The 19,538-nt window shown below is 38.2% G+C and overlaps 2 protein-coding genes across 2 annotated transcripts; both read right to left on the reverse strand.

The window, feature by feature from the left end:
* Window positions 1–2,578: 2,578 nt before the first annotated feature.
* LOC115789747 (phospholipid-transporting ATPase ID-like) lies at window positions 2,579–10,326 on the reverse strand. The gene is made up of 16 exons (XM_030743261.1): window positions 10,089–10,326; window positions 9,946–9,989; window positions 9,691–9,856; window positions 9,177–9,365; window positions 8,935–9,050; window positions 8,715–8,847; window positions 8,400–8,513; window positions 8,013–8,118; window positions 7,763–7,913; window positions 6,502–6,685; window positions 6,166–6,389; window positions 3,933–4,016; window positions 3,573–3,818; window positions 3,295–3,433; window positions 2,985–3,115; window positions 2,579–2,836 (listed from the first exon to the last, which is right to left on the reverse strand). The coding sequence occupies exons 1-16, from the start codon at window positions 10,324–10,326 to the stop codon at window positions 2,579–2,581; spliced, it is 2,523 nt and encodes an 840-aa protein (XP_030599121.1).
* A 57-nt stretch (window positions 10,327–10,383) lies between these two features.
* On the reverse strand, window positions 10,384–14,402 carry LOC115789421 (phospholipid-transporting ATPase ID-like). Its single transcript, XM_030742826.1, has 11 exons — window positions 14,322–14,402; window positions 14,064–14,119; window positions 13,571–13,684; window positions 13,210–13,308; window positions 12,972–13,033; window positions 12,795–12,867; window positions 12,653–12,723; window positions 12,460–12,542; window positions 11,063–11,221; window positions 10,698–10,786; window positions 10,384–10,581 (listed from the first exon to the last, which is right to left on the reverse strand). The coding sequence occupies exons 1-11, from the start codon at window positions 14,374–14,376 to the stop codon at window positions 10,384–10,386; spliced, it is 1,059 nt and encodes a 352-aa protein (XP_030598686.1). The 5' UTR covers window positions 14,377–14,402.
* Window positions 14,403–19,538: the final 5,136 nt, after the last annotated feature.

Genomic DNA, 19,538 nt, shown 5'->3' on the forward strand with positions numbered 1-19,538 from the left:
CGGTTAGGGTGTGCCACACATGCAGACTATTAATACAACATGCAAGCCCTTCTCCTTCTCCCATACAGTGAGATCATGCAATGACTTTCACCGGACTGTCAAGCATGCTGACTGCGCTGCATGGCCGTGAAAGAAGGAGCAGTGAGTGTGGGTTAAAGTGGAGGGCGAGGAAGCTACACGATCAGCTTAAAACATCTGATTTCCAGTGGTAAAATACAATTTAACATGACAAGTTTTAATAGATTTTTTTTTTTTAAAGTTTTTAATTCTTCTGTTTCATCTCTTCAGGCTTATTTTATAAGCCTGGGTTTTTTAAATCTACTTATATTTGCCTGTGCAGTCCCTCTGTGTTTATAAAAGCCACACAGTTCTGCACAAAGTCACAAAATGTGGTACAAACAGACCTGTTTCTTTATTTTGTGAATCAGCAAGCCAACTAAAAGCTCTTCTGGATCTGTGCCATACTAGGACAGGCCTGCAGCAGTGAGGTCATTGCTCGCTGGACCAGAAGACACTGCAGTTGAATTTGTGTACGATATGTATGAGAAGCATGAGTGGAGTAAGTGACTATGAGGGGCAAAATGCACAAATGCATGCAAACTGCAAAATAATCTGTGTTAAGGCTTGGTAGACGAGGTCAGGTTATGATTTTTTTTTATATAATGACACATTTTTTTCCCTCATGCAAATCCTGACAACTCTGTTCCATGATATAACTGTGTGGATAGGATTATATTGTATTGCATGTGTGTTTCAATAAATCTACAGTACCTGGGTACTTAAACAGCCTTTAGGTTGTCATTTTATTTTGAAAGATAAAACTGAACACGTTTGTAACTTTGTTCTTTGTTTTTTCCCCTCAGTTGATCTTTCAAATACAGATTGGTGAAATTCAGTCACAGGCAACAAAATTTGTAATATGCACCAAGAAATATGCAGTAATGGAGAGCTTTTGGATTTTAGGAGTCATATGTGTTCTTTGGTGACCCTTGATCTGTCCCCAGTATGACACTTTAACCTTTAATAGCCATATTTGAGATATTATGAAAATGTGAACAGTTACAGAAACAACACTGACCCCTGGCGGTACTTGGAAGACACTGAGCTTAAACTGGTACCTCCACAATCAGGGACTGAAAGTTAAACGAACAAATAGACTATTAGGAAAAGAATATTTAAAAAATGTTCAAATATCTTTATTTAAAAATGCACGTTAACTAAAACTGCCTGCAAAAGGAAAAAAAAAACAGAAGAGATTTCAACTTCAAGTAAAAGCACAAATTTATCATTTTTCAAACTGACCGCGGTGTGACCAATGACATTTCACCTGAGGAAAAAAAATCAATTAAAGATAAATGGAAAGCAGAATGATAATCCAGTTTTTCCAGGTAAGTTGGTGATAAGTTTCACCTTTTTTTTAATGTAACTGAAAAGAAAACAACATAGGACAGAAACAAAGAAAGTGCCATCTGTTCACATAAAGTGATTTCTTGTTGGCTTAACATGTTTAGTGTTCACAAAATCTGCTTTTTGGAATACATGACTAGATGTTTCTATTCATGATTACAATATTTCAAAATGCCACATTATTTCTTTGCTTCTCTTTTTAATACATTTTGGTTCACCAGTGACACATTTTCAAACATAAAGGTTTCTCACTCAACCAACAACGACCCAATTAAGCCCTTTTAATCAATCACATGGTGTGTTTCTCAATAAAAAAAAATAAAGAAAATCAACCATTATGTGGTACTGAACCAGTATGCCTTGAAAATTCTTTTAAGTAGTCTTGACCAATAATTCTCCAGGCTTTCTAAAGATTTTTAAAATTTTTTTTGTTTGGTTTTTGTTAAGTTATTTAACGCTAATTTAAAAATCTTTCAAGCTTAATTCAAGGCATGAACCAGTGTTGTGTCTACATATAACAGACAATTTAGCCAAGAACCAATTTTAACCAATTTTATGTCTTTGGGCACACTTCCAGCAACCTGTCACAAAACACAGAATTTGTTCCAGTTTTTTTATTTGAATCTATAAAATATGTAACACAGTTTGGAAATAGTATTTTTGCACCAACAAGGTGAACAAGAAGCCAGTCTTAAGTGGAGTGGAGCCTCTGTCATGGTTTGTGGCTGCATTTCAGCCAGTGGTGTAGAGGATCTTATGAAAACTGATGGAATTATGAACATACAGAAGTACTGCCAGATTTTGACCCTCCATGATCCACCATTGGTGACAGCTTCGTTTTTTTTAAGCATGACAGTGATCCCAAACACACTGTCCATGCAGTGTGAAGAGCTTTGGACTTGTCCCTCAAGAAGCCTGGAGAACTATTGGTGAAGTCTGCTTAAAGAAATTATAAGTAAGCTTGCTTAAGAGAGTTTACGTTATGTAGAAGAATAAAAGTGGTCATACAAAATACTGACTTTCAAGCTTGTACTGTAGAAACTTTGTTTTTGTCTTCTAGACTGTATTTCCATGTATTTTTGCACATGTTTCAAAAAAAAAAAAAATTGTTAGACCCATTTCCGATTTTGTGGAAATATCTTAAGCGTTTCAGTCCCTGTGAACCTCCAGGCTAGGAGCTCTGTAACTCTGGCTCCTCAGCAATAGTGCGGTAGTGCTGTGGCTGATTTTGAAATACAGGAGAGTCGGTTTGGGTAAACAGAGCTAGTCTCCTCAGGGGGGATTTCAGCAGGAACTTCTGAGACATTACCAGATCACCATAGCCCTGGGAGTGAGAGAAGGCATAGCCTGACCGCCTGCTGATACGCCTCTTCACTGTGCGACGAGGAGCGGGTGCTGGCAACGCTTCTTGTCGTGCCCTATATCTCACCTAGAAAAGAATACATTTCTTAGTAAATTCCTGGCACTATATAAGAATCACTTCACATCCTTCATTATGGTCCACCAATTCCTACATGCAACAACATAGTGCATAAAAGACTAAATGACTTTAATGTCTGTGTCAAATGTTTCCTTACTTTGTCATTGATGGTAGGACGAAGCTGCATGAGAATGAAACGGAAAGCTACCACAGGCAGGATACAGAGGAGGGAACTCAGGAATATGGTGAGCCACACGTTAGGCTGGCTCAGTGAGTTCCTTGCTGTGCCTGAAATCCAAACAAACGTTGGACCAGCAATCAGAAACACAAAGTAAAAAGAATTTATTTTAATCAACTTACAGCAATATATATGGAAATAAGAGGTAAACACTAAATTGACAAAGTTAAAAAATGGACGATAAGACTCATATATGGAAACTCTGAAAAAATCTGACACTTCAACTGACCAATGAAGGGGAAAGAAGATGTGAATATCAGAAACATGCCGCTGCTGTACATGGTGAATGTGATGGCAAAGTAGACAGCCATGCTTCCCCAAACAAAGAATTGGTTCACTGCTGTCCAGTAGTAGGTGTCGAGACACAGCTGACAAAAATAAATAAATAAAAAATATAATTTTAATGCTTTTAAATGTGTTCAGTGACTGAGTGTTCAGTGACTTAAAAAAAAAAAAAGGCAATTTTCTTTCCATGCATTTTTGCACATGGTGAGCTGTATTTCTCACCTGTGCAAACACCACAATGAGCAGACAGGTCTGTGCCAGTAAAGCAAAGGACTGATAGTCGGCGATGTCTTTTCCATCATCTCTGACTGTGTCACGCACGGCAGCCCATGGGATAAAGAAGAGGATTAAGGAGCTGTAGCAGCTGTGCATCACACAGCTCGCAAAAGCTTTCTTATTGAAGTACCGGTTCTTCTGGCCTGGAGAGTAGAGCTGAGGATGCTGTAAACTCCAGCGGTCATTTACATCCTGCAGAAAAAGAGGTTCAGAGAAAGAGATGGGAAAGCCTGGCAGACACGGGAAAGTGAGAATTACATCCATAGAATTGCAACTAAACATGATGAAGAATTTTCTCCTATATACCTGTTCAAAGATGCTTAAGCCGATGATAGGAAGAGCTGTGTAAATTGTGTTGTAGCAGGTGATGAACCATTCATCGTACACAGTCTGTAAACAACAACAACAAACATATAAACATAACTTAAGAAAATTATATGATTATTTATATACATTTGTCCTGGAACAATTGGTGAGAAACTGTTTTTCACTCATGGAGATAGAGATTGTGCCCCCCCCCCCCCCCCCCCCCCCCCCTAAAAAAAAAAAGAAAACTAAAACTTTATGTCTCAGCACATTAAACTACACCAGCTCGGAGATAAATTATTAATGCACTGTGACTACAGAGTTTGATGTTTGTTTGAAGATTGTGCATAAAAAGTGCAGTTGCAGCTTTGTTATATGTTTGTTTTTGTTTATTTTTTTGTTTTTCTTCTTTTAAATTTTATTTAATTACAAATTCTCTTGTGATGTTTTGGGTCATTTTATATTATATGCAAGCAGCAAACCTCCAAGGCTTTATCAGCCTTGAACGGGGAAAAAAAAAAGAATCTTGAAGCTGGCTGATAAAAGTAAATCCCCATAGACTACCTTATTAAAATGCATTATGATATGTTACAAATAAAGAATTTTGGTGTTTATACCCTATGTCCGTCTTCACTCATAACAGTGCAGGATAGCATGAATTATGATAAAAAAAATTTTTTTTAAATCACCCATTTAAATTATTCTCAGGCATTCTTGGCTTTGTGGGTGGATGCTCCAAATAATGTTCAAGATCACTAAATGACTACAGACCTGTGGCACTCACTTCACTTGTAAACATTTGAAAGAATTGCAAAAGAAGCACTCTTGACTGTATGAATATAACACACCTGGATGCTGCTAACACTATGGTATGACTGCTATTTATTGACTTCTCATCTGCTTTTAATTGTATCCAGCCTCATAACTTAGCAAAAAGGCTGAAGACCCATAACATTAGTCTCAGACTAATATGTTGGTTGCTGGAGTTCAGTTGCTGAACAAATAGGTCACAGTGTGTGAGGGTCAGTGGTATCTTATCAAATGTTCTTTTATCATCCACTGAATCCCCCAAGAGTTCTGTTTCATTACCTCTTTTATTTGTTTTATATACAAATGGTTGTCAGAGCCGGGCATCACACAGTGAAATTTGCTGATGACTTTGTTGTCTTCTCTTTAGTGGGCCATGGCCCACTGGCTGAAGGTGTTATACAGTGGTATAAGTGTGAGACGATTGTAAATTTTGGTAAAAGAATCCTGTCATCATTTCTCCTGTAACCATTAACAACAAATTAGTTGTGGTTAATCAGTATAAGTACCTTGGGACCCTGATTGATGACAAACTCACGTTTGAGCCACAGGTTAAAGCAGTGTGCAAGCACATCAGAGAATTGTTTTTTAATCGCAAGCTCCACAATTTTAATGTTGACCATACTTTTATGAGGATATTTTATCTTTGTTTTATAGAATCTGTGTTAACCTTCTCCTTTATGTGTTGTGTGGGCTTTTACATCTGAATAACAAATATCACCTCCAGGGAATTGTTAAGTTATTCTCTGAACAACCTGGTGAATGTGCAAAAGGTCAGGACCCCAAGAAAAGCCCACTCTGTCCTGGCTGACTCCAGCCACCCTCATCATGACCACTTAAGGTTGCCCCCCTCAGGCTGCAGAAGTGTGGATCAAAAACTCTTGTTACTCTTGTTAATCACCTACATTAGGTGATTTTTTTTTTTATTTTTTAGTGTCATACTGTTTTTTTAACGTTACTGCTAGCTACAAAACTATTTGCTCCCTTAGGGATAATAAAGATTTCTTTGACCTTTGACCTTTGCCAACACAGGTGGCTGCAGTTGACAGCTCTTTGTTAGAGGTCACTTCCACTAATTTAAGACTCTGAATTTGACCTCTCATCCATGTCTGCCTTGTTGATATCTTTTGGGGCATTTTTAATGCAAGTATAATATAAGTATGTGTGCAATGCATCTATACAGTCTGTGGTCACTTCTGGCTCAAATAAAACAAAGTGTCTTCAAAACAGAACTTTAACAGCCAATCGGTGACTGGCAGACACATCTGCCTTTCTCTACAGTCTATCATTGTGTGATCTCTGCTATCAATTTTTTCTTATATAATAGTACAATTGAAGCAGACTGAAATATGAAAAATGGATCAATTCCATAAGTGAATATGCCCCACTGCTGTTCCTTTTTACATTTCCAGTGCATGTGGCTCACCTGTGCTGAGAAACCGCAAAAGAAGGCATACCAGAAATGCACAAGGGTGAAGGTGAAGTTCTTGTAAAAGAAATATCCTAGGAACTTGCACATGCGTATGTAGGACCAGCGGCCATGCACCAGCAGGAGGCGCTGAAGGTAACGGAACTGGGCAAAGGAAAAGTCGCTGGAGAGGACTGCCTGCATGCCTTCCTGCCCACTGATACCTACGCCGATATGAGCAGCTGAATGCCAGGCAGAAAAGAAATACACAAAATCAGCAACAGTACATATTTCCCAGCTGGTTAGCTGTACTGAAAATACAGCTTTGAGTATTAGTGAATTGGCATAGGCTACCCTTTATCATGCTGACATCATTGGCTCCATCCCCAATGGCAAGAGTGACAGCTTGCTTGTATTTCTTGACCAGCTGAACTACTTGAGCCTTCTGCAAAGGTGTAACCCTGCAGCAAATCACTGTTTGACACATGCTCGCTGTCCTCAGCAGCTCCAGCCTCATGTTCTTCTCCAGTGCAAAGGCCTGATGATGAAGAGAAGAAGAGATTACAGGGTTGTAATATGGTCATCTGTCAAGCCTCCCCAGTGGGACCTTACCACCTCAAAACAGTTAAACAAGACACAACAAAGAAACTCCCTAAAGGAAGTTACATTTGAATAAACATCCATCCATCCATCCATTCACTTCCACTTATCCTGTTCAGGGTCACAGGGGGGCTGGAGCCTATCCCAGCTGACACAGGGCGTGATGCAGGGTACACCCATATTAGAATAAAACTATTAAATACCAATGTATATGTATTATATACTAGTCAAAAAAGAAATTGATGTTGTTGTTGTTGTTGTTTTTTTAATAATGAAATACATTTTCAATCTTTGTTTTAAAACTTTTTTTTTAAATTTTATTCTCCAAAACATATTCTGTGAGCAGTTTTTGGTTCTGGCTGAACACAAATGAACTTACACATCTCAGGCTTGGATTAGTGTTCTGCATTCTGAAACCAGTCATCTCAGAACACAAAAAACTGTGTATACACATGTTATAATATTCTTTGGTGGAAATCTGACTGGACAGAAGCACCAAGATGAGGTCTTCCAACTAGTGCATGCGTCATTCATGCAGCAGCACCCTGCTCTGTGGTTGGGTTAGCAAGACAATGCCCGCGCCCACATTGCGAATGTACCACAGGCTGCTCTGGATCACAAGCGCATCCAGAAAATTGCTTGGCCAGCATTTTATCCTGATATGTCACCTACTGAACATGCCTGGAACATGCTGGGTGGATGTTCATCAGAGGCAGCCACAACCAATCACAACTGCACAGCTGCAGGCTGCACTCATCCAGGCATGGAGAGCAATTCCTCAGCAGCAGATCCAGATACCATTCAGTCCATGTATAGACGGATAACTTACATCACATCCAGAAGAGGCCCTATTTCATATTAAACTTGTATATACATATAAAATCTATTTAAAATACATAATTGAGTTTCTTTTTATGATTAGTATATGTATGCAAGGACAAATGAGAAGGGGCAATATGAAAAACAATTCTTGAGGAGCTCCCAGAAATATTAATACCTAAAAATACCTTCTTACCAGACTGTGTCCATTTATAATTAGGCCATAATCTCCATCCACATTCTCATCCTGCATGGTCTCCATTTTCTTAAGCCAAAACAGGCCTGCTCGAGACTTGATCACAGATGGCTCCTCTGCTGCGTCTGGACACATTTTCCTTCGGGCATTCCTGAAAACATGAAGACAGAGGACTTATTAACATCACTTGATAAAAAACAACAAAAAGCCTCAAACGTGTGCCAGTTTGTGTTGCTTCTAAGAGACTCACTGTAGCTCCTCTTTGACTCCTTCAGCAGTGTTGGCTGACACAATGAAGACATCCTTCATCTCCTCTCTCAGCATGTTGCAGGAATAGCCGATGTTTTCTGCTGTCTCTGTTTAAAAAAAAAAAAAAAAAAAAAGGAAATAAATACTTTCACATGGGTGAAAATCACCTGACATTAGTCTTCTAGGGTTAAATAACTCTCAGCGCATTTACAGATTTTGACATTAGATCTGTCACTTAAAACCATGAAAACCCATTACTGACTGTTGGTATACTGAGACAGTTTATAGATTAATGAGTTCAGGAGTGTGGGCATGTATTACACGTTGTGTTGCAGTCTTCATGTATTCTGAAATGTGTATTTTAAAAAGAATGTAAAGCGATACAGACCTTGCTTATCTCCAGTTAACACCCAGATTTTGATGTCAGCTTTAGCCAGTTGCTCAATGGTCTGTGGCACACCATCTTGCAGCTTGTCCTCCACAGCTGTCGCTCCCAGCAGCTAAAACCACACATGTGATTTAAACTGATGCTGCATAAAACAAAGCAATGAAGCCATCCTATGCTTTCATCACAAGTGATGATTAAACAATGTTGATTTAATTGTAATTCTAGTGCAGGATGAAGTATAATTTGTCTGACCATCTGACAATTTTTTTTTTGGTGGACTAACCATCATGTCTTTCTCTATCTCTTCATAAATTTCATCAAGTTTTTCATCACGTCCCTCCATGGCAATGCTGGCCTCATGGTGGCGCTGTGTCCACTCCTTGACATATCTCTCGTCTAAGTCCTTGTAGGCCAGAGCCAGTGTACGGAGGCCATCACCTGCATACTCCTGATTTTGAGGGGAATAATTGAATGCAGTTAAAAAATAGTATTAACATGAGTTTCAGGCTGCAGGTATATGCTTTGGATCACTCACGTTGAGGTGATTAGTGGTCACTTCCATCAGTTTGTTACAGGAGGGATGTAGCCTTTCATAGATGATGGTGTCTGCACCTTTGCAGTATAGAGTCAGCTTGCCCTCTGGGCCACGCACTGGAAATCACAGGGAAAGTCACAAAAATGTTATGCAGAAATGAGAAGTTGCGGACCTTCTGAAGCATGGCCTCTGATAAAAAGCTATGATCACTGGGGAGGAAAAAAATCACTACTTCCTCTCACCTATCACTGACATCCTCTTCCGCACATTATTGAAGTCTAGAATAGCCAGAAGTTCATAGATGACTTGTCTGCCCATCTCTATGACTGTGATGGACTCTGGTGTGCGTGAACGGAACACAAATCCAAAGTTTCTTGCAGCGGTCACCAGAGCGCCCTCATCAGGAGACTGAGCCTGATAGTTGAGCTCCCCTGACACATAAACATTACAAGCCAGTGAAACAGTGGATGTGAAAATGTGAACATTTGAGCATCAGATTTCTTGCAATTCTTACACATTGTGACTTTACTAATGTGTACACAGGCCTACACATATAATTAGGAGTTTAATTTTACATAAGGATTCCTAAATGAAGTGAAGACTTAAAAAGAAGAAGAAAAAAAAGAAGTTAAAAAGGAGGGGATTCATTATTATTCAGGACTGAGGTCTATCAAGAAAACATATTTAATTATCAGGACATTAGCTGCAATGCAATTTCTGTGTTGAGTCCTCTGAAATGTTGTATTAAATAAAGACCTTCTTTCTTTTCCTCAGGCATGACTGTGTGACACAGGGATAGCAAGCGGAAGAACTCCTGGGCCTCAGGTTTTCCACTTCTCACCGTCTCCACCAGACTGTGGTCATGAAAGCTGAACTTTGGATCTGCCAGATGGTTCCAGGAGAAGTCCACTTTCTCTGTCCTCTGCAACAAAAAGGCAAAACAACAAACTTGGATTAACACAAACTTCAAACGATGTTCACGAACAGTGCAGTCATGTGTTTTCCTCTCACCTCTGTTATTTCCACCCTTTGTCCAGAGAAGTCATAGAGGTCCCCTGAATATTAAAAAAAAATGCAATGTTAAAATCAATCATTCAACCAATACTTGTGTTTCCATTTACAGCAATAATTTTTACAGAAGCAAAGCTGTTCACCGTAAGCTTTTCCATTAATGGAGCACTTGTTGAAAGTCATGATGTTCTGCGTCAGAGTGCCAGTCTTGTCACTGAAGATGTATTTAATCTGGCCAAGCTCCTCACTGAGTGTGGTGGTCCTTGCCTGTGCAGGAGTGTCATTCTTAGGATAATACATCTTTCTGTCCCAGTCTATGAAGAAGCTGTTCCCCAAACGGATGAGCTCCACACTGGCATTAAAGAACAAAGTATGGCACATAAGTATTCAAACAAACTTCTGATGCTTTCTGATTTTGTAATTTGCCTGTGCTGAAACTTACCTGACGTAGAGGGAAATCGGTACCACTGTGTTAAGGACGATGACATAAGACCAGAAGGTGAGGAACGAAGAGAGAGGAGCATCAATGCCCCGTTCACGAGGAAGAAACACAGTGAACACAGAGCCCTGTTTCACTTCCCAGACTGCATTGCAAATGGCCATAATGGCGCACATAGATGCCAGAAAACCAAAGATCTGGTAGAATAAACATATCACACATCTGCATCTGAGTAATGAATGTTTTTATGAAGGTAATATATATTATGAGTGATCTTGAAAGCCATTATAGCTGTGTGTGCGTATAAACTCACACATAGGACCAGGATATTCATCAGGTGATCAATGCTCGTCCGTTTGAACACTGACTTTCCGCTGTTCTGCATCAGTTTAGTGTCAGGACCTGGAGAGGTGAAATGTCATGTTGAGACACACTGACAATTATGCAAATACAGTTTTCAGTAGGTTTGCAGGCTGTCCAGTAGTATAATTTACAAAAATCTTTTACATGGACACTGTTGGTATCCCATTCATATGCAGTTTTTATTGCTTCTACACAACACACTTTAGGAGGAAGATACGCAAACATTATTATTGGAATACTTCATAAATTATAAACCCAGAGAGAATCTCACTCATTGCAAACCACACACAGTTTCAGTAGAAGCACCTAGCGTACCTCCAAAGATGACCAAACCGAAGCACCACTCAGTGTTCCTCAGAGTACAGCCTCTGAGCAGCATTTTGTCATTGTCCAAGGCGTAGATCTCACTGTTCACAGTCAGGGTCCCTTTGAACTTGTCCAGACGATTGTTGGGAGGTTCACATCGCACTTCACCTGAGACATAATGAGCAACATATTCTGAATGAACGTTCACAGGTTTCAGGAAGAACAAGATGGAGCATGGCTCACTCAAATCTGGTTGTTTGCAGAAATTTAAAAAATACTGTAAATATAGTACCTGTCAAATACTTGGACACACTGTCTAAATATCACAATACTTTGTACCTCTGACCTTTTCTTCAAGGTCAAACTTTCATAAAATGTATTTTATCTTTAAAACTACGCGTAAAGTTCTCCGGCCTTTGATTGTATTGGCAACATTTAGGAAATTATGCTGGGATATGGGGATTTGAAATATCACATTACAGTTTGCATCCAAGTATCATGTCATACTTGACCTCTGATTTCACTTTTACATTTCACATCTACCTTTCTTGCAAGGCAACTCAAAAATTTGTTATATCTTTAAAGAAAATAAAGCAAATGAATCCACATAAATAAACAATAATAAAAAAATAATTCAAAATTCTGTGAAGTTTATTAAAACAGGTTTCAAGAGGGCAAATAAAAGCCTGCACTTTGCACTTTTTTTTTTTTAACTTTACTGCAATCTCCTTAAAGTATGTTTAAGAAGAACAAAGAAAACAAAATGAATATATACAAAATAAAATAAATTCCCTTAAAAGACAGTGAGCTGCCTTTGCAGAGGTCTGTGCTCTCAGAGTGCTTCTTGTTTATTTATGCAATTCTGCATCTGTGCGTTAATAATTCCTAAATGCACTCAAAGCCATTGCTTGTAATTAATCAAAGGTTAGCGTAGCTGGTGTTTAATCATTAATGATCTTTTAGTCCAATGCTGGGACCTACATAATGAAATATACTAAGATACTGATGTAAATAAACAAAAGCAGAAATACAGAAATAATGAAAAGAACAAAAATAAAAATATAACCCCATTTCCAAAAAATGTTGGAGCAATAGAACATAGAAAACACCTCAGCAGTTTAAAATGAGAAAATGTACAATTTTAAGAAAAAAATAATGTCAATTTAAATTTGATGGCAGTTTAAACATTTGATATGTTTTCTGTGTTCTATTGGGACTAAAACATGGGTTTATGAGATTTGCAAATGATTGTATTCTGTTTTTATTTACATTTTACACAGTGCCACAGCTTTTGGGGGGAATTAGGGTTGTATAGATGTAGCCTTAAAACCTTTATTTATAGAAACATGCTCCATAGATTTCATTCAAGCCTTAATTTTGTGTGTTGTTTCATTTCAGCTTCTCACCTTTAAAGGCAGCCAGTGCCTCAATGTTGTCTTCCATCTCTCCAGTTGCAGTCAGAGCCTGTTTCACCTTCAGATTGGTTTCTCTGGGGGAGACCAAGAGGACAGGAAAGGTGTAGGGTAATGTAAGAAATTAACCATCAAACTAACATATATCAAAAGACACACAAGCTTTTACAGAGTAGTGCACACTCACCCGTCTAATTCAGCTGTTTCCACGTAAACTAAATTGAGAGGCTCACTGCTGGACAGCAACAGAAGGTCTGCCTAAGAGATGAAAGCATTATAAGTACAGCACAGTACACTTTTAATCTTTACTGTAACCTCCCCAGACTTACTGTGACAAACTCATTACTCTCCAGTTTGACTATGTCTCCAACCTGAACATTCATCCATTTTTCTTTTTTCAGTCTGTCAGAGAAAACAAAGGCAAGAAATACAGAAATGAATCCAAACACAGCAGTTCACAAAAAAGATGCTCAGTTTTTTTTTCATTTGTGTTTCCAAAGACTTACTGGCCATCGATGAGGACGTCCACCCTGCGGTTATTCACTTGTTTGTCACTTTTGTGTCTGTTCTGCACAGTCGACAGAGGAGAAAATATTGTTTGTTTACAAATATACTATTAATTCCTTATGTTTTGTTGTTTGCTTGTTTTTTTTGTTTTTTTTTTTTTTGTTTTTTTACATTGAGATTCCTATTTGCTTAGGTATGGGTTCAGTTCTCTTTTAAATTTTGAGAATTTCAGCTTACTATGTCATCGCTGGCATCTTTGGCAGCCGAAAGAGACAACACAAAAATCAAGGGGACAGCTGTGGTGAACCATGACAGAGAGGAGATTTGTGGGATTAACTGTCAATGCATACAAACACACACACACACACACACATACACACACACATACACACACACACACACACACACAGAGAGAGAGAGAGAGAGAGAGAGAGAAAGAGAGCGAGAGAGAGAGAGAGAGAGAGAAGAGTGTTAATACTTTGATCATTTAGCTTTTATGAATCTGGAAGCTAAATAAACCTAAAGCTCATTACTTATGGATATTTCATAGATATTTGAACAATGTGTAGTGAGGCATCTATGCTTTGTGTAGAGATACCTGAAGGATAAGGAGGAAGAGGAAGTAGGCATTAGCGAGCCTCCTGAACTGCTCAAAAAGATTAAGTGGCAGGAAAGTAACGATGTTGTATTTGGAGGTCTTGATGGCGTTGTTCTGAAGTGGAAGAAATTGACACATGTCAGTTGTACTTTAAAATGTAAATTTTTTCTAACCAAATCATCGAAACTCAGGTGACTTCGATGGGAGTGGGGGTGTCCTCACAACAGAAATCACCACACTGCCTGGTTTTGTTTCTCCTTTTTTATCCTTGTCTAAGTGTCTGGTTGCTGGGTTTCATTGAGATGGATTTTGCTGTCTTTGAAAGGTATGGATATTGGAGATACTGGATTTTTTAATTTAATTTTTTTTTTTTTTGAGGGGGGGGGTAAAATAAATAAATAAAGCAATCAAATAAAAGAAATTAAAATAACATAATGAGTTATATTCATGCTATCAGCTGAATGTTCACAGTGAGATTAGTTTATATACTTACAGCATAGCCATGAGATAGGTTGAAAGGTCTGTCATTTGCCCGCAAGCGTCTCTCCTCTTTATGAAAATAAAACATTGAGGGCAAGAAAGGGTTTATAATAAGTTACAGGAGCACTCTGTCTTACTCTAACTGATGCTTACGACTTACATTTACAAATGTTTCAATACCAGTAATCCAGCAATATTTTAAAATAAGAAAAATCTGATAGCAATACAGTTATTTAACATAAATATAAAGTCTGCATTCATCAGATCTCACCTTCGACTTTCCCTTTTCCACGGAACTGGTTGAAGTGTGACACCACAGAGCCCATCTTTAGCTCAGGTTTTCCATATTTTACAACCTGGGGAAAGCATGCATGTATTTTTATGACAGATACCTGGGCAAACCTGTTCCTTTGGAGCTAATATATATCGAGACAGCAACTGAAAGGGGAAAAGCAAGAGGGAAAAAGCAATAAATTAACTGGTTCCCTCTTGCTTTTGCAAGAGGGAACCAGTTAATTTATGGAAGATTGTGTTTGCATAGAATTGTGATTAAAAAAATAATTATATAGATATTTAAGAATCAGTAGAGAAAGACTAGAGTTGGTCAACATATAGACAACACCTGCTAAAACACATGAAATGAAATGAGATGAAGATAAAATAATAATTCAAAAGCTCTGACAACATGTGAACAAAGCTCAAATTTGTCCGCTCAGTCTGTTTACTGAGATTAGGTGAATGTTGCTGCTGACTGATGACAGAAACCATAATTTCACCAAAACAGCACAATGTTAGTGATGGTCGTAAAAAAAATTAGACTGACCATAATATGTAGAACTACTAGTATTAGTTCATTTTTATGTTATTTGGTTATTATCAAATAATACTACTAAATATAGAACTATAGTGGCAGGCAGTCACATACTGGACAACATTTACAGTACTGTGAAAAAGTATTTCCCTATCCTGATCTCTTAGATTTTTTGTTTGGTTTTTTGTTTGTTTGTTTTTTGTATATTTACAAATATATATATACACTTGCATGTTTCATATAATCAAATTATTATTTTTTTTTAATTAAAAAATGCAATTTTTAAATTATGAACCTTGCCATTAGTGGCTATCTCATCCAGGAAGACAAAAAAAAAAAAAAAAAAAAAAAAAAAAAAACCAGAACAACATGTAAAGAATTGCAGGTCTCAGCTGAGGTGAGGTTCATGATTCAACAGCAAGAACAAGAGTGGGCAAAAGTGGTATCCATGGGAAAGTTCCATGGAGAAAACCACTGCTGACCAAAGAGAACACAAAGGCTAATCTTGCATTTGTCAAAAAAAAGCATCTTAATGATCCCCAAGACTGTTGGCAAAATATTCTGTGGACTGGCAAGAAGTTCATCTTTTTTGGAAGCTTTGTGTCCCATTACATCTGGTGTAAAACTAGCACAGCATTTCATAAAAAGAGCATCATACCAATAGTCAAACAGCGTGGTGGCAACGTGATGTCTGGGGCTGCTTTGCTGTTTCAGAACCTAGACAACCTGCTGTAGCTGATGAAACACTAAATTCTGCTCTCTACCAGAAAACCTTGAAGGAGACTGTCCAGACATCAGTTTGTGCTTTGAAGCTCAAGTGCACTTAGGTTATGCAGCAGGAGAATCATCCAAGACACACCAGCATGTCCACCGCTGAATGATTTTGGAGCGGCCTGGTCAAAGTATGGACTTAAATCTGATTGAGGAGCTTTGGCATGACATTAAACAGGCCATTCATGCTCGAACACAATCAAGTGGTGCCGAATTAAAACAATAATGCAAAGAAGAGTGGGCTAAAATTCCTCCCAAGCAATGTAAAAGACTCACTGGCAGCTATCACAAATGGTTGATTGCAGTTCTCACTGCCAAGGGTGGCACAACCAGTTATTTACTGTAGGTTTAGGAGGCAATTACGTTTTCACACAGTGCCAGGTAGGTTTGGATAACTTTTTTTCCCTTAATAAATTAAATCATCATTTAAAAACTGCATTTTGTATTTACTTGGGTTATCTTTGTCCAAAATTCAAATTTGCTTGATGAGTTGAAACATATTAATGTGACAAATATACAAAAAATAGGAAGATATCATGAAGCAGACAAATACTTTTTCACAAAACTGTAAACCCGCTCTCTAGATTTTATTTGTGCAACGAAGCTGTAAAGATATAAAACCACCCCCATAAAATAATAATGAATGGACTCTGAGATGAATTAGACACTGAGCTCTAATGCTACCTAATTTGTGTATCGTTAAATGAATTTCAAGCATGAAAAGAAGTCAATAATCATTGTTTGGCAAGTTTCACTAAGTCCTTCTTGCCCTCAAAATATTATTAGGTCAGTCTGAACTATTCTAAAACAGAAATGATTAGGCGTGAAGTCATTAAAGTCTTTAACCTCCTGAGACCCTGCGTCCACATCTGAGGACATTTTTTTTTTTTTTTTTTTCACAAAAGTATGTAACAACCATGTAACAAAATACAGCTTCCTGTTCAAAGAGGAAGCTTAGTTTATATACATATCAGGTCCATCTAATCACAAATATCTAGGAGAAATTAAAAATGCATCGCAAACAGGAGCTCGGGTCTCAGGAGGTTAAAGGATTCAAAGCATGACTCCGTTTGTGATAACTGTTCATAAATTAAAGAACTCAAATACATTTCAAGAGTCTGAAATTAAAATGAGCCACATACCTCAAACAAAATTATGATTTCTTCTGTCGTCAAAGTCCTGCTCACACAGCGACACAGGCTGGAAAAAAGAGAGGGAAAATGCTACAGATTCCTTTTACCTTATATCTTTGATGCTAGGTACCAATCCAGGTACCAAGTGGTGGGAGAGGCGCCTGTAGTAGAGCTTTCAGATTCATCCAGGAAGAGCTCGGACACCCCCCCCCCCCCCCCCCCTCCCCCAACACACACCTAGCAACTCAGGGCTTGTTTGAACAGCACGTTGATCTTTGGACCCGGATGGTGAGTCAATATAGCAATAAATGTGAAGAAGTTCAGTCAGTCAGAGGTAACTTTATGGTTGTGGTTCTCAAGTCTACAACACACCCTGTGATGGATGCGCATGCTCAAACTGAGCAGTTGACTTAAATTCAGGTCATGTTTTGTCTCTTTCATGAGCATAATAAACACATATTGTTGTACTGAAAAAATATGAGCATGTTTTTACAGCAACTATAGCCTGCTAACATCAGACGTTTTTGAACTGTTGAGGCATTATACAGACTGAAAAGTGACTGTCAAGTTATGAGTAAAACTGAAGGGCCAGTTCTGTATGTGATCCAACATTTCCAGACAAAGAGGCTAATGATGAGGATGAAACCACATATGAGAAGCATTGTGATAAGGCTGATTTAATGGAAACCACAGGAGCAGAGAGATGATTCAGAACAGGTAGATGGGTTCTCAGTCAAGTCGTGTTTGCAGCCTATTTATTATGTCGCTCTGTACAGGCTAAAACACACCAAATAAAAAGAGGCTTCTCAAAGCAGCACCTAGCAGTTATTTCAAAGCAGGACATTTCTGTCTTAACATTTTCTCTGAAGCAGAACTAACTGTTCTTTGTGTAGTTTGTGACTCATATACAATTGGATATAGTATATAGTGGATAGAGTATAAAAGCGCTATAAGAATAAGAAAGTTACTGGTTTCACAGCTGTTCTCTATGATGGTTTCTGTTTTAATACCTTTTAATACAGATGGATGGATGAAACTGAGATGATTTTTTTTTTTTTTTTTTTGTTCCTGTGTTCAGGAGATTATTTTAAATCAAGTTGCTGGTTATTACTGACACAATATATATTAATACCGTAAATGATTTAACTGACTTGTTTTTCCAGTGTTTCTTTACCCCTTTTATTCTAATTTCTGTTTTTAAAGATAAGGTAATGTTACAGAGATAAGACTAATCCCTGGATGTACACCATGAACACTGACAGTTGCAGTATCAGGTTAAATTACACCTTCATTAAGGGTGGAATGTTAAAATATTACACTGTGTGCACAATTATTAGGGAAGTCTAATTTCTGAGGATTATCATTATTAATCACCAACTACAGTGCTCTTGGTTAATCCAAAATGTTAATAAACCTCAAACATGAATGTTTAAGAAAGTAAAAGTGAGGTTTTGGCTCTCTTAGGAGAATATCTATATGTGCACAATTACTGGGCAACTATTATTGTGCAGAATTATTATGCAGCTAAATGAAAAACACACATTTTCCCATCTCACTTTTTTATTTCATCTGTTCAAGTGAGAATTATAAACAAGCAACGCAAAACTTTCCAATAAACATTTCAAGTGACCAATGTAGCCACCCTTCTTTTCAATAACAGCGATAAGCCTCCATTCATGGAGTCTGTCAGTATTTTGATTTGTTGATGATCAACTTTTTGTGCAGCAGCAACCACAGCCTCCCAGACACTGTTCTGAGAGGTGTACTGTTTTCCTTCACTGTAAATCTCCCGTTTAAGAATTGGCCACAATTCTCAGTTGGGTTCAGGTCCAGTGAGGAAGGGGGCCATGTCATAAGTTTTTCCATCTTTAATACCTTTACTGGCTAGCCATGCAGAGGAGTACTTGGATGCATGTGATGGAGCATTGTCCTGCATGAAAATCATTGCCTTTTTGAAAGATGAAGACTTCTTCCTGTACCACTAAGTGTCTTCTAAAATTTGGCAGTAGGCTTGGGAGTTGAGTTTGAGTACATCTTCAACCCAAAAAGGTCCAACCAGCTCATCTTTAATAACATCAGCCCATAATATCAGGCCTTGCTGGCATCTGACTTGAAGTGGAGCTTTGTGCTCGTTACTGATCCAACCACAGGCCCATCCATCTGGTCCGCCAAGAGTCACTCTCATTTCATCAGTCCATAAAACCTTTGAAAAATCTGTCTTCAGATATTTCTTGGACCAGTCTAGACACTTCAGCTTATGTGTCTTGTTCAGTGGTGGTCGGGTTTCAGCCTTCCTTACCTTGGCCATGTATCTGAGCACTGAACATTTTGTACTTCTAGGTACTCCAGGTAGGTAGCAGTTCTGGAATATGACACACCAGGAAGATAATGGGTTCCTTGTAGCTTCATGCTTGATTCTTCTCAAATCCTTGGCAGTTAATTTGCCTCTTTTTTTTCTCAACACGTTTCCTGTGACCCTGTTGACTATTTGCAACAAAACGTTTGATGGTTCTGTGATCACGCCCCAATATCTTAGCAATTTCAAGAGTGCTGCATCCCTCTGAGAGACTTTTGGTAATTTTTGACTTTTCGTAGTGAGTTAAATCTCTTTTTTGGCCCATTTTGCCTAAAGATAATTATGATAATTATAATAATTATGCACACTTTAATATAGGGTGTTGACCTCCTTAGGCCACATCCTCCCTCATTACACAGATACACATCACTTGCTCTGCTTAAATCCATTAAGCATTCCAGTTTATCCAGCTTGGAT

Source organism: Archocentrus centrarchus, chromosome 12 (assembly GCF_007364275.1).
Source record: "Archocentrus centrarchus isolate MPI-CPG fArcCen1 chromosome 12, fArcCen1, whole genome shotgun sequence".
Classification (NCBI taxonomy): Eukaryota; Metazoa; Chordata; class Actinopteri; order Cichliformes; family Cichlidae; genus Archocentrus; species Archocentrus centrarchus.

Bases quoted from the DNA above. Each gene is read 5' to 3' on its own strand.
- LOC115789421 (XM_030742826.1), bottom strand. From the start codon at position 14,376: ATGGGCTCTGTGGTGTCACACTTCAACCAGTTCCGTGGAAAAGGGAAA. The intron at 10,787-11,062 runs GTACGCTAGGTG...TCACCTCTCCAG, and splicing joins CGGTTTGGTCATCTTTGGAG to GTCCTGACACTAAACTGATG. The intron at 10,582-10,697 runs GTGAGTTTATAC...TTATTCTACCAG, and splicing joins TGAATATCCTGGTCCTATGT to ATCTTTGGTTTTCTGGCATC.
- LOC115789747 (XM_030743261.1), bottom strand. From the start codon at position 10,326: ATGTGCCATACTTTGTTCTTTAATGCCAGTGTGGAGCTCATCCGTTTG. The intron at 9,366-9,690 runs GTCTTTATTTAA...TTTATGTGTCAG, and splicing joins GCCTGAGGAAAAGAAAGAAG to GGGAGCTCAACTATCAGGCT. The intron at 2,837-2,984 runs GTAAGGAAACAT...ATTCTTTTCTAG, and splicing joins GTCCTACCATCAATGACAAA to GTGAGATATAGGGCACGACA.